The 22,602-nt window shown below is 44.7% G+C and overlaps 2 protein-coding genes across 4 annotated transcripts in view; one reads left to right on the top strand and one right to left on the bottom strand.

The window, feature by feature from the left end:
* The window catches only part of jarid2b (jumonji and AT-rich interaction domain containing 2b), a 136,300-nt gene extending 118,562 nt beyond the window's left edge, over positions 1-17,738 (top strand). For both annotated transcript variants that reach the window (XM_061253763.1, XM_061253764.1), the window contains exons 8-18: positions 666-1,159; positions 3,810-3,902; positions 4,403-4,521; positions 5,695-5,765; positions 6,879-6,993; positions 9,369-9,474; positions 10,783-10,965; positions 12,502-12,632; positions 13,131-13,317; positions 14,489-14,596; positions 15,668-17,738. In XM_061253763.1, the coding sequence (XP_061109747.1) occupies positions 666-1,159; positions 3,810-3,902; positions 4,403-4,521; positions 5,695-5,765; positions 6,879-6,993; positions 9,369-9,474; positions 10,783-10,965; positions 12,502-12,632; positions 13,131-13,317; positions 14,489-14,596; positions 15,668-15,856 (1,796 nt within the window). In that variant the 3' untranslated portion in view covers positions 15,857-17,738. The remainder of the gene's footprint in view (positions 1-665; positions 1,160-3,809; positions 3,903-4,402; positions 4,522-5,694; positions 5,766-6,878; positions 6,994-9,368; positions 9,475-10,782; positions 10,966-12,501; positions 12,633-13,130; positions 13,318-14,488; positions 14,597-15,667) is intronic.
* The window catches only part of LOC133136341 (dysbindin-A-like), a 77,522-nt gene continuing 72,158 nt past the window's right edge, over positions 17,239-22,602 (bottom strand). The window contains exons 9-10 of one of the 2 annotated variants that reach the window (XM_061253765.1): positions 21,364-21,507; positions 17,239-20,619 (exon numbers count right to left, since the gene is read on the bottom strand). In XM_061253765.1, coding sequence (XP_061109749.1) covers positions 20,387-20,619; positions 21,364-21,507 — 377 coding nt within the window. In that variant the 3' untranslated portion in view covers positions 17,239-20,386. The remainder of the gene's footprint in view (positions 20,620-21,363; positions 21,508-22,602) is intronic. The other variant, XM_061253766.1, reaches the window with a different exon arrangement.

The raw sequence follows: 22,602 nt of genomic DNA, 5'->3' as shown, positions 1-22,602 counted from the left end.
GGTCTCTTTGTGAGCCTGTCCTGTGACAAATGGAGAATGTCTGCTGGTAGATTTCAAAGGCAGCAGTGGGGGTTTGAGGGGAAACGAGGGGGGGGGGGTGGAGAAAAAGCCGAAACAAGAGACAGGGCCCCGGGTCCAGCCGAGACCGTGACCGTGTTTTCTCAGGCAACGGTCTGAGGCCCCAGCCCTCAAATGGTGTCACGGTTTATGCTTTACGTAAACCAATCAGTGCCGTTTTAGCTCATTCGGTAACACTTTTATTTAATCCATAATGCTGATGATGGTAAGTGCAGACAAAAATGTTTTTCCATTTTTCCCTTTTTCCACATAAGGAAGGTTGACTTGAGTCAGATTAAGTCCATATGTATGGAAAAGTTTGATCTCAGGTTTCTGGTTGACATGTGGTGTGGTGAGGAGACACACACACACACACACACACACACACACACACACTCACACTCACACTCACACACTCACATTCTCTCTCACTCACTCTCTCACTCACATTCACACTCTCTCACTCACTCTCTCACACACACTCTCACACTCACACACACACACATACACTCACACTCACACACACTCTCTCTCACTCTCTCACACACACTCACACACACACACTCTCACTCTCTCACTCACACTCACTCCCCTCCTCTCCCCCCCAGGCGGCTGCGAGCTGGACCTGGCCCGGTTCTTCCAGCTCATCAACGACATGGGCGGCATGCAGCAGGTGACGGACCTCAAGAAGTGGAGCAAGCTGGCCGACCTGCTGCGCGTGCCCAAATCCGCCCAAGACCGGCTGGCCAAGCTGCAGGAGGCCTACTGCCAGTACCTGCTCTCCTACGACTCCCTCTCCCCCGAGGAGCGTCAGAGGCTGGAGGAGGAGGTGCTGGCCGAGAAGGAGAACCTGGAGAGGAGGAAGGGGCCCCTGGAGGGCCACTCGGAGAGCTCCCAGCGCTCCCTGTCGCTGCCGCGCTACGAGCCCAAGAACGGCCTGGTCAACGGCATGGTGCACAAAAACGGCTTCCGCAGCAAGATGAAGGAGCTGGGCTCGCAGCTGAAGATGGGCCGGCGGAGGCTGTTCGCTCAGGAACGGAAGGAACCGGAAGAGGGCAAGGACCGAGGCGTTCTCAGTGACCAGCACAAGTGTATATACAAGGTACGACCGGAGTGTTTATCTGTGTGGCCCTCCTTACGAGCCTTGAGCTGCTCCCTCAATTCCCTCCACCAGAGAGTTCAGTGTAATACAGGTATTGCCCTGTGTATCGTACGCCATCCTGGTTTATGACCAGCCTTAGTCGCTCTCTGTATCCCATACAACACCCTACTTTATGACGAGTTTATAGTCTACAGTGTCGCTGCGACCGACAACATGCAATTATGGACGTTGCAACATTTGGTTTATACTCTTTAAACAACTGGTGTGCGTTTTATATGCTTTCCTAAGGACAACGACAACTACATTTTGTCGAGTCTCAGTCACCCAGTCACACGCCTGCATTACTCAGCTTGCGTCCCGCACCTTGGCCTAAATGATGTACTGTGCTGCCTGTGACCACTCAAGCCAACCTTCATTATTACAGTAATAAATTACAGCCTGACCGCTGGGCGGGAGCGGGTAATGGCGGTGAATCGTGTTGTGTGGGGTTTGGACTGCCAGAAAGGCTGCTGTGTCTTGGGGAAACGGGTCTTTTCTGTTTGAGCAGCGATGTGCTCTCAGAAACGGAAGCCATTTTCCAAGCCGCAGGCTCTGGTCAACGTCCAGAGATCTCAACCATCGTCTGCATCGACCATACTCCTGGAAAAAAGTTATCTAGAAAGGGGAACGTTGCTGTGCTTGACCCTCACACACACTCTCACGCACACACAGACACACACACACTCACACGCACAGAACACTCAGAGAGCATGCTTTCTGCAGGTCCTTGGCTCACAGTTTGCTTGGCCTAGTGGTTGTGTTTGTACCAGGACCAATCGAGCTTCCGCTGCTGGCTGCCCCTGCTCTACTGCCATATGCTTCACCAGCATCGGAGAGGCTGTGTTTGTACGTTTGTGCTCGTACACATGTTTTTACAATGCTTGCGTATTAGTATGTGTGTGATACACTGTGTGTTTGTTTTTCTTGATCCTCTGTGAGCTGACCACAGAAATGTTTGCTGAAAGTTGTGACACTTTGGTCTTGCTGCTATTAGTAGTTTGTTTGCTTGCTCTCTGTTTGGTCTCTGTGTGCTGGAAGGAGAGTGTTAGCTTTGCATGGTGTAATTTGATAGTTTGTTGGCTTTCTCTGTATGCTGGTAATGTTTAGCTGGAAGCGATGCAGGTGTTTTGTCAGGATGTCCGTGTGTGTGTGTGTGTGTCTGTGTGTGTGTCTGTGTGTGTGTCTGTGTCTGTGTGTCTGTGTGTATGTATGTGTGTGTGTGTGTATGTGTCTCTCTGTGTGTGTGTGTGTGTCTCTCTGTGTGTATGTGTATGCGTATGTGTGCATGTGTGCATGTGTATGTGTCTGTGTGTGTCTGTGTGTGTGTGTGCGTCTGTGTGCGTGTGTATGTGTATGTGTGTGTGTGTGCGTCTGTGTGCGTGTGTGTAAGAGAGAAGGAAGTGGCTGACAGTGGCTTCAGCGCAGGAGGGCCACCCCACTTAAAACTGAGGCCCTGCTCACCCTTGACCACACAGTCTGTTGTAACATTATGTAGGTCACCACACAGCCACCTGAGATGGACACACTGCAGGTTTCGACTCAGCCTTTCTGTCTCCGTCTTCCGGTGTTTCCTTTGTGGGCTATTTGTACGCTTTCCTAACACACAAACAGACAGGTGCAGATGCTTCAGTAAACTGTGAAATCAAGCCCACTATTCTGTTGAGCGAGTTTTCTCAGTTGTACAAACAGGAGTAGCAAAAGTTATTCGGTGTGTGAGTAATTTAAAAAACACTACTCAAACTTGTTTCTCTACAGCCATGACCTTTGTCATAAATCTGTGAATAAACATTACAACCGGCTTATAAACTTGCTTCAAAAGCCTCCAGTGATAATCGTGACTATGACAGCAATGCCAACATTGTTTTTTACACTTTCTATGAAGACAAGTCTCTGTGAAGCTGATCATAATGTTTATGGTCTTATTGCAGTCGTTACTGGTGAGGTGTGTTATTGGGCACTTTGTAGTGTATAATAACAACTTCACCAGACGACTTCACAACAACTTCCGTCTAAAGTATATTTGTATCAAACTTGAATTTCATTCTCATTCTTCACCCTAAATTCCATTTTAAATGTCTTTTGTATGTGAAGATACTGCTGTCGGCATTCATCCCGATGCATTGAGCAGGCTCACCCGACGGCCCCTATTTTGGCATCAGTCCCTCGGGGGAGCTTTTAGTTTGTAATTGAATATCCACATAGACGGGCCCGTCGCAAACGACTTTTGAGAATGCGGTAACTTCAGCGCTTTGGCGAAGACAATGGCCGCAAGCGCATTTCAACAGGCCGTCAAACCCGGGCGTTTCCACCGCTGATTTATGGCCGGCTTCAAAGCCCCTCTTCCAAGGAAACTCCGGAAAGTTCTGCGTTTAGTGCTGATTTTCTGAGGCCGAGCCCGGGAGACTAGAGGAGGTCATAGGGTCGTTCGGCGACCCACTGTTTTCCATCAGCTTTTCAAATTGCAACCCCCCCCCCACCCGAAGACCGGTCTTTCTGCACCACCTTGATCTTCAAGGGCATGACCAGCATCGCCTCGTGGAGGCATGGGGTGTTGAAAGGGCGACCGCTCGAACCTCGCTCACAACGGCTGTCGTACTCTCTGTCTTTCCAGGGGAGGTCGGTATCTTTGACAACCTTCTTCAGGACTGCCAGAAATACCATGAATATGTGCTTTAATAAGGAGCCCAGTGCAACTGAAGTCGAGGTACGCTTCCTCTGCCCTAAATCAATGGCGTGCTGCCATCTGGAAAAAGTATATCTGAAATTCAGGCAAAACGTTTGGTTGGATGTTCTACTCAGTCTAGTGAAGACCATCTGTGTTAATCCAACCAGCCTTTTTCCTTGGGTTTTATAGTCTAATGCTTATGGCATTGTTCCAGAGGAATGTGCAAATGCTGCCAATGGTGAACACTGATAAACACATGTATAATAAATTGTGATATTTCTGGAAGAATTCATTTCTTCGTTTTGGATGTGGTTCTGGATCTAGCTATATTTGAAATGCCTTAATACTCATCGTCTTTGTAACAAATGAAAGTCTGTCCTTATTTGAATTGGTGAACCTCACAGTAAACTTGTGGTTATTTTTTTCTGTCAGTGTATTGGAGCATCAACATACCATACACATTTTCATTTGTTCTCTCTTGCTCTTTTCATCCCTCTCTTTCTTTGTATCGTTTGTGTTTTCTTCTCTTTTGACTGCAGCAAGAGTACTGGCGAGTAGTGGAGCAGAAGGACTGCCACGTGGCAGTGCATTGTGGGAAAGTGGACACAAACACACACGGAAGCGGCTTCCCTGTGGGAAAGTCAGAGCCATTTTCAAAGTAAGGGCCGGCGTCACAATCACAGACATTAGCCAGCCATTCACCTCCTTTCATTTTATCTCTTTAACTTATGTATACTTTGTTGGATGTGTCTACATCTCATGAAACAGCGTGTTCAATATCCCAGCTTTCAGAATTCCTGGAAAGCATAGTCATTTTAAAGTTCTCAAATAATTTTTGGCTTTATTTGTGAGGGTTTAATATGAGGTCTTTATAGTAAAAATATAGATTTTTTTTTTTATCATACAGTACTGGTCAAAAGTTTTAATACACTTTTAAGATAAAAATATTATCTCAGGTTAGGAGTATTTTTAAGTCGAGAGAAATTTTATACATTTATAGGAGTAAAAGTCACCAATTTTTTCACTTGTGCTACACTCCTACACAAGGGACATACTGTGCATTTCTTCACCATCGTGCAAATTACTTTACAAAGCGAAAAGGTCGAAGAAATAATAAAACGTTTATGAGAAATGATTAACGAGGCATAAAACATCAGTCAGAAAGAACAGCAAAATGTTGTATCATCTAGTGTAACCGAAACCTGCGTTGAGGCTTTTCTTTTGGTGCTAGATGAAAGAATTGTGTTTACTCTTGTTTAAATGTCTGTATCTTATGTGGTCTCCTCGTTTGTAGACCTCCATGGGTTATGAGCCAACCATGGGAAATATGACATGTTTCTGTCACTGATAAAAAAAATAAGCTATTCTGGTGGTACAAATGCTGCATTTTTGATGTTTACAAAGTGTAGACACTGGTTTCTGCAGTATACCACTAGGGGGCAAACCGGTTTTAAAAGTAGATTAAAACAGAGTACTAAAACACGGCGTGTGAACTAAAACTTTTCACCTGCAGTGTAGCACTGCAGTCTCATCAAAGTTTTTGATCACTCTTTTGATTGATAAATAAACTGCTTTGCTCTCATTTAAGCCGACTTCCAATGCCACAGTATTGTTGGACAGCTTCCATACAAATACTATTGTCAACCGGCTCTTGGCTGTACCTAACAGGGAAGATTACCTGACCTCAGCTCTCAAACCGCAGGTGTTCAGTACGAGGTGCCTCCATCTCTGCATGCCTCCGCCCTTGGCTGGCCTCCGTGCTGAGATCCGCTGTCCGTTGCGGTTTCCCGCGTGCAACCTCATTAATAACCACGCCCTTCTCCCTCTACAGGCATGGATGGAATCTCACGGTCCTTCCCAATAACTCCGGATCCATCCTGCGTCACCTTGGTGCTGTGCCGGGTAAGTCACCTCCCAGCACCCCCGGTCCTCTCAGTTTAATTTATGTATTTAAGCAAGACACTAATACAGTACATACTGCGTAATGTACACACTGTGCTCTGCGTCAGCACTTAAGCTCCCTTGATGCCAGTACAGTAAAATGTGAATGGGCTAGAGATACATTTTTTATGTGAATTGGCTTGTATAGCAGGAGTGCAGTCGTTCACGGGGGAACGAGCTGTTTAGATGGGAAGTTCGGCCATCTTAAGGGGCCTGCCTCAACCTGACGAGCTCTCTCACCGTGCTGTAATGGGCAGTAATCGAAAGGCTGAAACCCACACTCCCCAGAATTTAATGTTAAATCGTTTCCCGGTCTTGGGGGGGGGAAAGCGGTCCTGAATTCAGCCTGACGCGGCAGCTGGAACGGGGAGGGCTGAAAGTAGCAGCTGCAAGACGCGGCGCGTGGGTCGCCCGGCGCGTCCTGGCCCAGCACTCGGATTCCAGCCGTCCGGCGGAAACCCACGCCGAACTCGCCCTCTGAAGAGGAAGCCTGGGGTTCTGACTGAGAGCGGCACTCAAAACAAGCCTCCCGCCAGCTGCCATGCGTGGCGCGGGTTCAAGGCCCTGTCCGGCCGTGCCAGGGCCGCAGAATAAGCTTGCATTCAGGGCTGGCTGGCAGCCGTTTCCCTCTCCCACATTCACCGTGCCCACTCGCAGCGTGTATCTGAAAACGTGCTGCGCATTCTCTTTTCAAGCCTGCACCCCCCCCCCCCCCCCCCCCCCCCCCGCCCCGATTGTGTGTGTGTGTGTGGGTTGTTCCGTGCCTGCATGTCAACAAGGTGGACGTAAGACAAGCACACAATTCATCATAATGGAAGAAATAATATTCCAGTACAGAAAATGACACTGCTGTGTGTTGTGAACAGACGCCGCCCGTGTGCTCGTATGGCATCAAAGGAAACGCATTACACAGTGATACAAAAACCCACTTAATGCATTCCAGGTTTACTACAGTATATGGTGTGCTCAGTGTTAAAATCTCTCTCGCTCTCTCTTTCTCTCGCTCTCTACCTCTCTACCCTTCTCCCTCTCCACCCCTCTTCCTCTCCCTCCCTCCCTCTCTCTCTCCTCCAGGAGTGACTATTCCCTGGCTGAACATTGGCATGGTGTTCTCTACCTCATGCTGGTCTCGAGACCAAAACCGCCTTCCATACATCGATTACTTACACACTGGTGCTGACTGCGTTTGGTAGGTACCCACCGTCATCTAATGGCACGCTGTCCTCACCTGAGGTCACAAAGGAGCAGTGATGTCACAGGTCACTTGTTGGAAATGTAGTCCAAATGGCACCCAGACCTGTTGTGCTTCACTTTAATTATCATTTAACACTAGTTTCTAATTGGAGCTCGGAATACGTTTTTAAGTTCTCTCGAAACGCTACGAGTATGAACCCCAGGGAAATGCTTTAATTGGAACTACAAACACACCAAATAAATTGGCTTGAAAAGGCAGATTTATTCATGCTCGGTACGTTCCAACCAGCCATTTCCAGCGCTTTTATTTCTCACAGGGCGACGCTAGGTGCCTCTTAGTTGGAAATCACGACGCTGTCGAGAGCTGTAAATTTTTTACCGTACTGTAAAAGATTGCAAAACTGATCTGCTTAGGGACGATAATGGCCTCCTAAGTGTTATTCATTCATGTAAAAACTGGCATAAGATGAGAGCCGCGAACAAAACATTGAGACAAAGAAACGGACAAAGGAAGTATATACGCAGCTCTTGCATCAGCCGCTTGCCTGAGACACTACAGCGGCAGGTTTTAAGCTCAGAGTAACATGGGATAAAAGCCAGGAGACCAGTGAACACAGAACTACGTTCTCCCTTAGACTGGAGTAGATTAAGATCATACTCAAGGACAGGAAAGGGAGAGCAACGGCTGTTACCTTTTCAAAGGATCGGTTGGCAGCTGCCAGAATATAGGTTTGCTGACGCTAAACTGAGGCTTTGCCATGTCACCGCAGTTATGGTTCCCAGTTGACACAATCAAATTTTATGTCATCCAGGACATGGGGTAATCTGCATCAATTCAATTCAAAATGCTCTATTGGAATGGCAAATTAGTACAATTGTATTGGCAAAGCTTGTTGATGAACAAAACAAGATGGCAGCATGGAAAAAATACACAGTAATGATAATTCTGAATTTAGTATATAAACAATTACACTGTGTGTGTGTGTGTGTGTGTGTGTGTGTGTGTGTGTAACAGTAACAGGTTAGTTAACGGGGTCACTCGCTATCCCTCAGAGTGTGGTAAGAGAACACACAATGTGCTACCCTGTGCCTCTTCCATTTTATTTGATTATTACTGTGGCTGTGGCTTCTGCCTAGCTACAGTGACATCATACCAACATGCTAGCTTCCCTGTTCCGAATCCTTTATAACAAGTTTAAAATGCTCAGCCAAGATGCCTGCATAATGCAAGGCATTAGTCTGTGGCAAATCTTTCACGCTTGCTTGACATTAGGACAGATATGGATGGATTCTACTCTACGTTTCTCATCTCTTATGGGTGCCTTTCTTGCGATAATAATGACATTACTGAGCATCAGTTACCTTAATTACATGCTTTAAGAAATGAAATGCTCCTCCAAGTGCTTGTTTGAACACAGTTAGCATAGAAGTGCTTAGTCAGTATGAAGAACGATACCCCAGTCAGTGCAATTTTGTGTGGCGGTGAAATAGAGAGGCGGACATTCTGACAGCAGGAACTGCTGAAGCAGCTTTCCCCGTGGTGCGTGCGGAAGAGCGAGCCGAAGCCCGTTTGTAAACGCGCCATTTTATTAGTTTGCTCTGGTGCCCCCCGCGGCTCTCCCCAGCAGACTGGGAAAATTATGCAAAGAGCCGCTTATTTGTTTGCGTGGGGAGAGCAGGTCCTTCTGTTTGGAATTATCTGGCAGAATAAATTCATTCTTATTTCATTATCCTCCTCGTTTCGAACTTCACTGTGTAGCTCTTCGAAGGAGACGCTCTGTCAAATCAAACGCAGCAGGGTTCTGGGGTGGCTGCTGCAGCTGTGGGGCGCCCCCTAGTCTGGAAGCAGATTCTGGAAGGAAATTCTTGGAGATTTACTCCCAGTAGTAGTGCCGTATGGCAGTGCTGAATTGACTGTCCAAACTTGTGTGAAAAGAAGCACCGCTTGGCTGTGTGTGTTTCGGTGGTCCGGCATGCTCTGCCGAATCGATAGAGGACGTTGCAGCCAGACCTGGGTCAAATAGGTATTTGTTTTGTTTTCAAAAACTTTCATACTGAGCCTGTCTGGTGTATTAGAACCTATGAAATGCCCTCAAAAGTGCAAATTCCGTCTTCTGATCCTCTTGGTTGGCTCGATTGCACCAGGCAAGATCAGTCAAGCAAAGAAAGGCATTTGAATCCAAAACAATGATGTACTTGACCCAGGTCTGCTTGCACCAATGAGGCAGGCTTTGTTTCAACAAGCCTCTCACAATTGGGGGATTAAGATATGCGGGGCGAGGGGAGAATGTTCAATCCGATTGGTAGCGGATGCTAACATTAGCATGCCGCATTGGAAGCTGACCACGTGCCCTCCCCCACCCCCGCTAGGTATTGTATTCCTGCTGAGGAGAAGTCGAAGCTGGACAAAGTGGTGCACACGCTGCTCCAGGCCAACGGGACGCCGGGGCTGGAGATGCTGGAGAAGAACATCATGGTGAGAACCCCCCATCGCTCGACCCTGCCTCTTGCGCCTGGCACACATCGAGCGCTCTGCTGTAGTATGGCCCAGGGGCTCCCTTCTCTCCAGCTCTGCCTGACCTCACCTGTAACGTGTTTGCCAGCAGCCGTGGGTTGTGCAGGAAGGGCTACAGTGTATGAGGGCCACTCGCTTTACATTTACATTTTAGTCTTTTAGCAGACGCGTTTAACGCTAAGTGACTTAAAACAGTATATGTTCAACAAGTGAAAAGCATCAAATCCATAAATTCCATGCATGTAGAGCACTCGACATTGAGTCTCACAAAACATGTTCAACGCCTAATTGGGAGTCTGACGACAGTAAAGTAGCAACACTACATGTTAAAACAATTATTTCTGTTAATTTATGATGGTTTTTTTATTTAATTTTTGCTGCCATTATAATTTTCCAATATCTTGTCAAGGCCTTTAACAATAGAGCTTTCTTTCCCCTGAAGCTTTGGAAATTGATTGGAGAGGGAGTTTTAACAGCTATTCTTTGTTTTATTGTTACTCCTTTCAATTAATCTCAAGTTGTATTAATGTGCATATTATGGACAGACTATGCTCAGTGACCACTTTATTTGATAGACCTGTATACCAGCTTGTTAATGCAAATATCTAATCAGCCAATCATGTAGCAGCTACTCAGTACATAAAAGCATGCAGACATGGCCAAGAGGTTCAGTTGTTGTTCAGACCTAACATCAGAATGAGGAAGAAATATGATCTAGGTGACTTGGTAGAATGATGTTTGTGCCAGACTGAGTGGTTTGAGTATCTCAAAAACTACTCATCTCCTGGCATTTTGACACACAACAGTCTCTAAAGTTTTCAGAGAATGGTTTGAAGAACAAAAAACATCCTGTGAAGTTCTGTGGGCAAAAACACACCTTAATGAAAGAGGTCAGAAGAGAATGGCCAGACTGGTTAAAACTGACAGGCAGGAGATAGTAACTGAATTAACCACGCATTACAAGAGTGGTATGCAGAAAGGCATCTCTGAACACACAACGTGTTGAGGATAGGCTACAGCTGCAGACAAATAGTTCTAAAAAATGTCAAGTGGTCACTGAGTGTATGCTGCTGTTTGTGCACAGATGTGGTTTTAAGGCTGCACTTGGGACAAAGCAGTGCAGAATGGGACAAAGCTGTTTCACTAAATCACACGGTCCAATCACACACTTTTCCAAGCTGTGGACAGCCTATAAACAGTAAGCCCGTCAGACATGTGGGACTTTGGGTAAAGAAAGGGGTGACAATGTCACGCCTCCCCCCCCTGCAGATCTCGCCGGAGCTCCTGAGTCGCGAAGGGATCAAGGTGCATCGCACGGTCCAGAAGAGCGGCCAGTTTGTCGTCTGCTTCCCGGGGGCATTTGTGTCCAAAGTGTGCTGCGGGTACAGCGTCTCGGAGACCGTGCACTTTGCTACCACCCAGTGGATGAACCTGGGATACGAGGCTGCTAAGGTGAGCTAAGATCCCTCCTCAGGTCTGTCAGGTGAACGCTTCCTGACTCTGAAACACCATGAGAGGCCATCGGGCCCTGACAATTCCCTCTTGGCCGCGTGTGGGATGGGTGCCTTTTCAGGACCGCTGAAAAGCTTGTTGCCTATTTCCCCTTTAAAAAAGCGTAATAACTAGCCAAAATATACATTTTCTACCTGATAGTTTCATTTTAATCTGTAATGACTGTAATGATTGAGTTGATCACTCAATTCACGTTTACATTATCTTGAACTCGTTGGTTGATCCTCTGAGGTTGCATTCTAACTATTTGAATGACAAATCTGGAGTAATTTTGTAGTAAATGCATACTGTAGCTCATAATATTACAACATTTATTGTTGCTGAAGTGTGAATGGTCAGTTAGTGTGGTACATTTGTGACCTAGATAAAATCAGGACTGGACTTATCTGGAGTCTAGGTAAGGGATAATGAGCGAGGAGCTATACTTTATGCAGTTTGAATGCCCAACACGGAGGTAGTAAATTGCCTGAGGTGAAACCTCCATGAAGAGCATTCAGACTGCATAATGCACTGTCATTATCCCTCTTATACAATGGCTTGCCAACAAAAAGCATTATCATCAAAGCATTTTATGTTTCAATATATGCAATACTACTGCAATGGAAACATTACTTAAATATTTCAGGAAATATCACAAACCATATAGCACTTAGCAACAAAAGCGTCTTTCTAGTCCTTCTGAACCGGTTTACATGGGAAGATAGATTTATGCTAGTTTTGAGTATTGAGTATTGAGAATTCAGCCAAGCTGTTGTATAAATTTCTGTAGAACTACCAATAGTTCTAAAATAAATGTCACCAACCAAACAAATTGCAACCTATTTGTGGCTCTGAAAACTAGTCTTGTTGGGTAATTCTTATTATATTATTATCATGGCAATATTGGCAGCGGTGGCCTTGTTTTAGCAATAAAATTATATTTCTGATGTTGTATAGGTTTTTACATAAGGGGACACACTTTTGTTTCTCCTACATCAGCAAACCATACATTTTTCAGTACACATGCTGGGATTGTAACGCACCAACAAAAAAAGTTTTTTAGACTATGCCTAAAAACATTGTTTTTCAACCAAAAAAAAATATTGCAATGCCTATAGTCTATACTGAAGACTCGGCATTTGGAAGCTTTGGAAGAAACCGCTTGTCTGAGTGGGTATTTCCTCAGTGAAAACAACTTTGACTCCCCAACAGAGGGCTTTTTCAGTCAACGACTTGATCCCATTTTATTTCAACCTTCTCTTCCAATGTGTTGAGCTTCTATTACTTTGTTCTTATAATATTTAGAGTTCTGACTCTTGGAAAACAAACTCCCAAGAGTTAGCTTTCAGAAGAGACCAGGATTATGCCTGTTGTCAAAAGGGTTCAAGAATTGTAACCATTTTATTTTGGGTATGTAATTTTCAGGCTTGTGTTGACAAAAGTGGGTGTTGCAAAAGGGGGGAAAAGAGTTCTAAGTGTATGGTTTGAACTCCTCAGGACCTGAAATGGCGGCACATTGCAAAGCCCTTTTCCATGGAGAAGTTGCTGTACCAGATTGCCACCGCTGAGTCCAAACGCGAGAACGGACACATTCTGAGTACAATCTCCTCTCTTCTCAAAGATCTCAGGTGCGTCGCCTAGCAACAGAGACAATCCATTTATAATGCCCCCCTTCGAAGCAACCAGTAGTATGATATCATGCTTTTTTGAGACCTGTAGTGGTATATTTCTAAAATATTTTTAATGACCTTTCTGTTACTGTCTTGGTGTGTTTAGAATGGAATTCTAGCTCATATCATTCCACATCTCCTAGGACATTGAAAATAAAACCTATGTCAACGCAAAATACTGCTTTTTGTGTTCTTCTGTAAAACATTATGACGAAGCAATGTTTTTAAGAAATATTTATTGTAAAGCAGCACTCTATTTTACCACAGTGGTGTTGCAGTACTGTAGCATAAGTTAACTCATGATGGTGTTGGTCTGATCCTGCTTATGCATTTCAGTACAAGAAGTGTGTTGTTTCTATAAGGGAAGGCTTGTAAATAAAAGCTCTTCAGAGTGTGGGGCCGGTGAGCAGTCGGGGCCCTTGGTCAGCAGTATGACAGTGCAGAATGTCCCCACAGGGATATGGAGATGAGACAGCGGCAGGAGCTGTACCAGGCAGGGCTGATGTCCTCCGCCCGCTACGGCGCGCACGACACCAGCCAGCCGCCCGGCGAGGGCAGGAAGAAGCCGCAGCGGAAGTGGCTGGCTCTTGAGTCGTCGGAGCGACGCTGCCAAATCTGCCAGCACCTCTGTTACCTCTCCATGGTGAGGACCGTCCGGTGTGGGCACCCAGGCCAATTCAGTGCTGGGGCAGGAGGTTTTGGGCCTGTGAGGTCTGTCTGACATTACTGTTGTGACCTTTACTGCGGGAAAAGGAATACCATGACATTATTATATTATGTCTGGTGCTTTTATACGAAGCAACTTGCTGTTCATTTTGACCAATGCCCCCCTGGAGCAATGTGGGGTTAAGTGCCTTGTTCAAGGGCCCACAACTTCCTCGATCTTACTTTGGTTACACCGGGGTTTAAACCATCAACCATCTTGGTCCCTGACAAGCAAGTTATCCACTAGGCTATACACTGCCCTCCCTTATAAACTTCCTTTCATTGCATGTTACCAACAATCAAACACTACAGCTTTGCGTCCACTATACCATTCTGGAAAACTACAAGAATTTGTTGTGAAGTGAAGTGACACGCATTACAATTAGACTATGCTATTTCAGGGGGGTTGGACTAATATACCATATGTTTTTTAAGTCTGCACTGTGGCACTATAATATATGACTGCAGTGTGCAGAACAGCTGTAATTATGGTACTGTCAGACACAGAAGTCTGTTCATAATTGTAGCTTATTGTACTGAAAATACATAAGCCATTATGGCAGTTCTTTACAATTTTCTACAAGTTATCTTTGATCATTTCTCCCTTATTGAAGCTTGACATTTATTTGAATTCTTGTGATTCGTTAGTGAAAGTACTTGAAAGTGATTAACAAGTGCTTGGTACAGACAATCAGGAACGCCTTTTTGGACTTTTATTTGATGGAGGAAGACGTTACATTAGACTGTAGTTGAGTAGTGGCTGTGAAGACGTGTGTCGGGATTGTGAAAATTGTTGGAAGTCAGCAGTGTAATGTTAGACGAGGCAGGCAGCCTTTGTGCTGATTTCTGTTCAGTTAACAAGCCGCATCTGGATGACCCCCTGACCAGCACTTAAAAATTGGCTGCTAAACCTGGCGTGTGATAAATATCATGAGGATAAAGCTTCCCCTTTGATCTCCCCATTTAAAATAAAGGGCTAAAAGAGCAAGATCTCACACAAGAGCAATGTAAACACAGGGCTAAGCCAAAGCTAATATTGTAGCTTACCGATGCAGATATAAATTAATACGGTTCCCAATTCTGACATCTCTCCCTTCCTGTGGCTGCAGGTGGTCCAGGAGAACGAGAACGTGGTCTTCTGCTTGGAGTGCGCTCTGCGCTACGTGGAGAAACACAAGTCTTGTCGCGGGCTCAAGATGATGTATCGCTATGATGAGGTAGGCAGGCCGGTACTTCAGCTCACCATGGAGGGGCGCCATTGAGACAGAGAACCCAGGGCTCACACTGTAGTGCAGTTCTTCTCCATGCTCTGTGTTAGTCTGGATGCACACGCAGCCTTGCATCAGTGTAATCTCGTTCTGTGTCATCTTCAGAGGCCCATCAGTACAACTGGCTGCTAGTCACCTCAAGGGCCGGTCTGTGTACTGGTTTTTGTTCCAACTAATTGCCTTATTTTTAATTTGTTGACAGCTCTATAAATTTGAGCACAGTAAAATCATTAGGATACCCTTGCAGTCTATAGCTGTAACCTGTACTCATACTCATGTCAGATAAGATATGATTGAGTCAATTAAATAATTAAGACCAGAAGTTAGCACAAAATCCTGAAACGGATCGGCCCTTGTTCTGTACCCCTGCCTATATATAGGCCTGGTAGAACAATCTTATCCAATCTTAAAGGTCCCATATTGTAGAAAATGTGTAAAAAAGGAGTTGAAGGTGTTATAAAAACACTGTGAAAGTATCAAAACGCATATTAAATGTGCGTTTAAACGAGCCGTTTGGACTTTTGTGAAACAACGATACGCTCATTTGCTGCAGTACAACCTCAGAACAGAGAGGTGCTGGGATGTACATGTAAAACTGGACAGAGATTGTTTTTGGTACTTTAAACCATACAACCATCGTTTTATGGATATTAGGACCCAAAATACAACAAAAGGTGTACAATATCGGTCCTTTAAGAATCCTCAGCACAGTCACTTCTCTTTATTTATGTACTTTTAATAGCCTTTGCTTTTAACTTGGACCCATTCTCTTCCATTTACTTTCACAACTCATTTTGACGAAGGATAACTTTATTTTTGTTTGTCATCTTATGATATCATTTCTTGAAGTAAGGGGAAAAAACATGAGCCACATAAGACATTTGAGTAATTTCTAGATCATTTCTAGATAAAAAGAAAAAAAAAGAAAACACTTTTTTTGAAGGCAGAATTTTGTAGGCGTTCTCCTGATGTGTATTTCTGTTTTCCTCCGTGTTTTCCCCTCTGCTCGATGGCGCGCAGGAGCAGATCAACAGCTTGGTGAGTCAGGTGTGCGGGAAAGCAGTGGTGAAAAGCGGGGAGCACTGCAACGGCGTGACCACGGGCAAAATGACGGCCAAGCGCGGGCCCCGGAAAAGAGCCACAGTGGAGGTCTCGCTGGCCCGCCTCTCCTCCACACACCTCTCCAAAAGTGCTATGAGCTCCTCATGAAGATGCCAAGAAAGTCCCTGCTTTTAAATGTTGTTTTTTAAAATCCTTTTGGTTTCATTTTATCACCCCCCCTTCCCTCTTTACATGCTCTGCCTTCCCCCTTAGTATGAAGAACCCGCCATAGACCGCGAGTTCTTTTTTTTGCACTAGCTCGAGAGAAGATTTTTGTTTTGTTTTTAGTTTTTTTTTTCGTGTCCGTCTTAGCATTAAACGAAACGTTCGCACGTGTAAAACGCATCCTACGCCTGCTGAACCAACGCTGCTCATTGAGGTCAAAGAGTTGTGACTTCCTAAAGATCGTCGACCCCCCCCCACCCTCCCTCGTTGGCCCCTATGACTGCACACATTCGTCTTGATCCACGAACCAACGGAGGAAACTCCTAATCGGCAGGAGACATTTTAAATGTTTTTATTTTTAATTTGTTTTATTTCTAGATTGGTTGATTTTATTCTCCAAGTAAAGCAAGCAGCTATTGTTGTGGGAGCACTATGGCGAGAAGACATTTGGCTCACCAGCGTTTTTACCAGCTTAATTTTTTTTATTCTTGATTTTAGCCAAGCGGAAGTGTTCTCCTCCTCCATTTAGTTTTCCCTCGGAGGGGTGGGTGGAGAGGAAACCGGGGCTGTTGAGTTCACGATATCTCGGGAGGAGGTGACCAGTACTGATCTCTCCACCGGCTAGGAATGAAAGGAAAGAGGCAAATGTAGGCCTCCTTTCCTTGCGTGTGAAAACTGTGCCTGATTCTTAGTAGGAAAATCCACATTGTTTTTGGTGCTGTTGGGTATTACTGTATATCAAATGACAAAAAAAGGAATGCTGATTTCTAGCGTTTCTTTTCAACAGGACGGGAAGGCTGTGTGGCCTTCCAGGTCTAGATGTGCAATCGTATTGACATTCCATATTCCTCATCCTTTTGTTTCATTTGTACCAGTAAGCATTAATTATTATATTATTTTCTGTGTTTTTTTGATCCATATTTTTGGTCTGATGTGCTATCACAAGTAGAGCCACTAGTCAAAGGTTGTAAAATGTGAATTAAGAAAATCCAAGTTTTGCTTTCCCTCCCCCTTCCCCCTTTTTGAGTTTTCACTTTTCCAGATGTACTATGAATGATTAAATACAAACCACAAAATCAACTAAAAACAACTTTTGTACATATTCCTGTAAATTTCTTTTAAATACTTGAGCCTTTTTTTGGGAGGGGGGAGGGGAAGTTGGGGTGATGGCGGGAGTGAGAAGGGGGGATGAAAAGATAGATGAAGAAAAAGCCTTACATTTTTTGTTTCTTCATCTGTGTGTGTTTGATGCTACAGGGTTGCTCTTGTAACATTTATAAATAAGTGCTGCTTACATCACTGAAAAAAGATATCGAGTAGCGGTGGCCCCTTAGTTTTTTTAGCTTTACTTTTTTAAATAAAAGGGAAAAATTCATTCACGAAAAAAGGTTTTTACATTTTCATTACTGAAAATTCAACAACGTAGTAGCTACTCATGTTGCACTGAGCTTGTTGGAGGTGACTGTCAAGACCACCTATAATCCAGTTTGTTGGTTGTTGTCCTTTACAGAAGACTGAACTGTTTTAGGAGTATTTAATGAAAACCGGAGTTGAGTGTTTTCAAAAAAACCTGAAAAAATACACAAAAAACAAAACGTGGTTGTCGAGTTTTTATGACCTTACGGTGTATTCTGAGTTGTTTTCCTTTTTCTACAGTAAAACTATTGCTTACAGTCTGACCTTTTATTTATTGGCTTTGACCCTCTGGCCTTTCTTGCCATGTAGAAAGGTCCATACTGGCATTTGCCAGGTTTTATTTTTTTTGTTTTTTTGTTTTTTACTTTTCGAGTTTGTATTTTTAAGGTTTAATAAAAACTTACAGACATTTCTCTGTGTTCTTTTTTCCTTTTGGGGTAAAAGGTTTGTTATGTTTTTACTCTCTTGCTCCACAAATACTGTTTCCATTCCTGAAATGATTTATTTGATGGTTACTACGGTTTGTCCTGTTTTACTGTATCTGAGCAATGACTTCTCTTTCTCTGTCAATTTCAAATTAGAAATTGTGGGGGACATTAAAAAGATTGGAGAACCACACTTTTGGTAGCATCTAACAAAATCAGTAACAATATTGTTTTCATTGATCTAATACAATCTCCTATTTCCCCCCCCTGCCCAATTTGTAATCATCAGTAGTACCTCCGGAGTCATTGCTGTGTAAGGTTATGCGGGGAGTATGGCAGCTTGACTTGTGCACTCCTCCATGCCAGCACCTGTCCCATTACGCACAGTTGTGGTTTTTGTTCCTGGCATAGGGGCTACTTATGCTTGCTGAGGATTTTCACTGCACATTGGGATACCCTTATTGACTCATGTTGTTCCCAATTGTGAAGGCAACAAATGTCACAAATGGAATTCAATCACCATGAAATTGTGCTGGATGCTGCTAACAAGTGATGCCAATAGGTGGCTATTGCTAACCTTTACGTTCAAAGCCATTCTAATTCATACTGGACATATGGACATAATAAATGGGCTAATATGCGCTACAATTTTACGATGCCTAGCTTGCATTGGAACGTGTTCTTCCCCCCTCATTTTGGCAAGTCTCCATTTGGGAAGACTTTTGGACTCATGCCATATGAACCTGCACTTAAGCAGATAAAACCAGTGTGGGTAATGGGACAGGCTGACAAATACTACAGAGAGGCTAGCCCTGGTTGGAGGAGATGACGGCTGTTGGCCTGTGGGTGCCCGGTGCACCATTTGGAGGACCTATTGCAGCAGAAAGCCAAGGAACACTGGTTGACTCAAGTCCATCTTACCCCTAGTGCAGTGGTCCTCACTCCTGGTCCTGGGAGGCTGCAGGGTGTGCTAGTTTTTTTGTTTTCACTTTAATATCAGCAACCAATTCAGACCCAATAAATTGGGTGAATTGAGTTAAATAATTGACTGCTTTAATTAAGTGGTGAGTAACAACAAAAGTCAGCACATCCTGTGGCTCTCCAGGACCAGGAGTGAGGGCCACTGCCATAGTGGGATGAGCTGCAGTCTCCTGGTCAGTCGGCCAATGGTTCAACCTTTTGACTTAAGGGGCGGTCACACCGGCAGAAAAATCTGCAAATATTTTATTTGACTCCATTCATACTCCATTCACTTCTATTCAAAACTGTGCGAAGGGTGAGCAAATGCCAGATGCATATTATGGGTACATCCCACTCCTCTGCTCCACTACCACCCTCTGCCACTCTGTGACCCAGATCTTTGTGGACTTGCTCCCTCCACTGTCCAATTTCTGAAGTAGACGAACAAAATGGCTTCAACTGCGCCCTCATCCACTCCCCCTGCGAAGTGTACCATGATGTATGTTTCAAGTATTTTCACATATCTGGATGACTTTATCCTGCTCATGCCCACATACTCCGAAAATCCAAACCCAAATCACAAAATGTAAAAAGAAGCTTGGTTTGCAGTCAGTTGCAAAACAGGACATTACATTTCTGTAGATGTGTCAAAGTTAGCTGATGATACTAGCTGATAGTAGTTTGTTGCTAGCTAGCTAACTAGCATGTTTACCATGGCTGAATGATACCTAGCTACTATACCATTCAGTTGTGATACGTGAATGCAAGGTATGAAAAACTATTTGCTGGAATCGTCAGGTAACTCTGTAGAAATTGCTCGAAAATAATTTCAGCTTCTCAGGTTTATTTAGCTAGTAGCAGATTTCTGTTCTGCTACCCAACCACTTAAAATGATGGTCCCCAATCTCGCAAACTACATGATGTCATATCCTTTCTCGCAGCAATTTCCTGCTAGTGTGACCTCCCCTTCAGCCCTGCAAGCACCTGCATTAAACGAGGCTCTTGGGAGTCCCCATACAGTTTGTCCCAATAACATATTCACAAAATTTTAACATTGCATTCATATTTTCTCTGTAGAGGATTTGCATAGCTCTCAACAACACATTAAGCATCTGTCAGACAACCTGTATTTCCAAACTGATACAGTTTTCACGGTCTCTATCATCATAGGGGTGAGAACAAAGCTACACAATTCTGAATGTGTGTTATATGCTGTCAGTTGTTGGGGTTTATTAAAGCTCTCTGCTCTCCTGCTCTTTCGTGTCAAATTAAGTAAAGGAACAGGGCACAGAAATGTTGCAATGTTGTAAAAGCACCTCCGCAATAAGCTATTGATGTCCAGCCAAGAGTAAACCACCAAGTGACATTTTCTGCAGTTCAAAAAATTTAAGAAACCCAAAATTTGGCTATTTTATGCAGTGAAAAAAAACCATTGAAGACCATGTAAGCTATGTTTTCTGATTTCTGCTCATTAAATATGAGTTGATCATGGGCTAGTGTTCGGGGGGGATGGAGATCGCATTACCACACAGCACTGTCAGGCGTTACTAGACCGAGTTTCTTTACAAAAATAATAAGCAGGCAACACAAACGATTGAAAACTGGTTGCACGGCACGCTTGTGTCGTAGTTTTTAAACAGAGGGTCCGGTCCCTTCCACGTGGCGCCTCTCTCTACGAGGCTGGAGAGTCGCTGTCGTCCGAATCTTTGGGCGGGCCGCCCTCGGGTAGATCTGTTTCGGGGTGGACTTCCTCCTCGTCTCGCTGGACGAGCGGGGACCCCCCGGCCTCCTCGCCTCCCTGCGTCTCCGGGCCGGCGGGGGAGAGGGAGGAGAGCTTCTGCCTGAGCTCCGCCTGCGTGGGCACCCTCAGCGTGATCTCTGCGGGGAACGACTCCGAATCCGGCCCTGGGGGGAAAGGACGGAGGGTGAGTACGCTCGCGGTGTGAGGTTAATGACTCCACACCTGACCATGGAACAGCAGAGTCCCCTACACTCATCCTATCCAGCGCTTTTCTTTAATTAAATGTCTGTAATTCATGTTCCGCTAAGTCAGGTAACTATAGAAAAGTTCACTAATTGTCAGAAAATTATTTTAGTAGCAAATTTCTGTTCTGCTAACCAACAGCTGAAAATGCTGGGGGGAGGGACGGTGAGTACGTGTATGGTGTGAGGTTAACGACTCCACACCTGAGCCCAGAACAGCAGAGCCACGTTCATCCTATCCAGCGCTTTCCCTTAATTAAATGTGTGTAATTCATGTTCAGCTAAGTAAAAAAGTAGAAAAGTCATTCAAAAACTGACTGTCGTTGGATTTATTTGAGCCCGAGACTATTCTTGGAATGGTTAACATTATGGAAACACTGGCTAAGTGCTCTGAGGCAAATGTCAAAGGCAGTTAGATTTTATTGGGACTTGGAAGAGTGTCGCTGCTGATTACAGCAATTTCTGGTACATGAACATGCTGACAACTGCAGGCGGATAGGCCACTACTGCAGCGAGCAATAGCCCCCTTATGATCGATATCACGGTATGTTTTTACAATTTAAAGAACTAGAAGCTGATGCCAAATCAATGAAGGGAATTTAATCCAAAAAATGACTGAATGCAGGCAGCCGGCAGCGGAACTGCATCGCGTGAAAGGCGGTGTACCCAGCATCGGTGAGGCTACGCTGTTATCATCTCCCCCGGAGTTGAGGAAGACATCCAGGGCCTCGTGGTCCGACATATCCATGAGGTCCATCTGCTCCAGCATGTCCACGTTCACCTCCATTGAAGACATGCTTCCTATTGGCTCTGCTCACAACAAAGGAAGAACAGTCACAGCCTTTTCAAGACTACATTACCCAGAATGCTTACAACCACAAGGATCAAAATCCAGGGATTGTGTCCCAATTTTCCCAAATTACTGGTTTCAGGGTTTGGGGACAGTAATACAGTTCAACTGTGCATAGACAACTGCCAATTGCAAATACACAACATGAAATAATATTGTTGGGCATTCATTCTGAAACAATTAGTTGACTTTTGGTTGGTTAAGTGCCTACTACAGACAATTATAAAGCCAAACTTGAAGCCAACTGGTTAAGGTGGCACAAAGGAATAGACCAGTGATCTTCATTCCTGGTCCTGGAGAGCTGCAGGGTGTGCTGGTTTTTGTTAATATTCCCAACCAATTCAGACCCAAGAAACCAGGGCCACGTTCAGCCCCGACAAAACGTAGTGAAATGTTTATTTAAACTGATGATGGCGTATTGAACATCCTGTTGCAAACCTTGGCGGAAATGACTGATGTAGGTATGGTTTACTTATATGATCTGAGAAGGCATTCTCTTGGCTTTAAAGCATAGGCCTCTGTCATTTTTTATTTGAGCTACTCCCCCGACACATCCACCAAACAGGAACAAACCTACCTCAAAGTCTGTTGCGAAATGTTACACACTGTTTGGATCCATGAGGTTCAACCGTGAGGTGAGTTAACTGTAATTAACTGCTTTAGTTGAGCAATTGCTGAGTAAAAACAAAAGCCAGTACACGCTGTGGCTCTCCAGGACCAGGAATCAAGATCACTGGAATAGACCGCCATCCTTCCCTTTTTTTACTAGCAGGCTCAATAGAGGGGTGGCTGGGGGGAGAGTGGGTTCTGACTGCCACTGCTACCTGTGGTCCAAGTATTCAGACATGCTGAGTACTCTCTGTGTCAAAGGCAAGCACCTCAGTTTTACATTAATACATTACTAATAATACATTAGTATACAAAGCCTTCTCTGAAACTGTAACTTAGCCACAGGTTCAGCCAGAGCCTTTCCAAAGCAGCTGAAGGTTATCTGCTTTGCAATCATCCTCTCCATGAGCTGGATGGCCAATGGGCACCCATCCGTTCCTCTGAGG

Source organism: Conger conger, chromosome 9 (assembly GCF_963514075.1).
Source record: "Conger conger chromosome 9, fConCon1.1, whole genome shotgun sequence".
NCBI classification, from domain to species: domain Eukaryota; kingdom Metazoa; phylum Chordata; class Actinopteri; order Anguilliformes; family Congridae; genus Conger; species Conger conger.
This window is presented reverse-complemented; position numbering and strand designations above follow the sequence as displayed.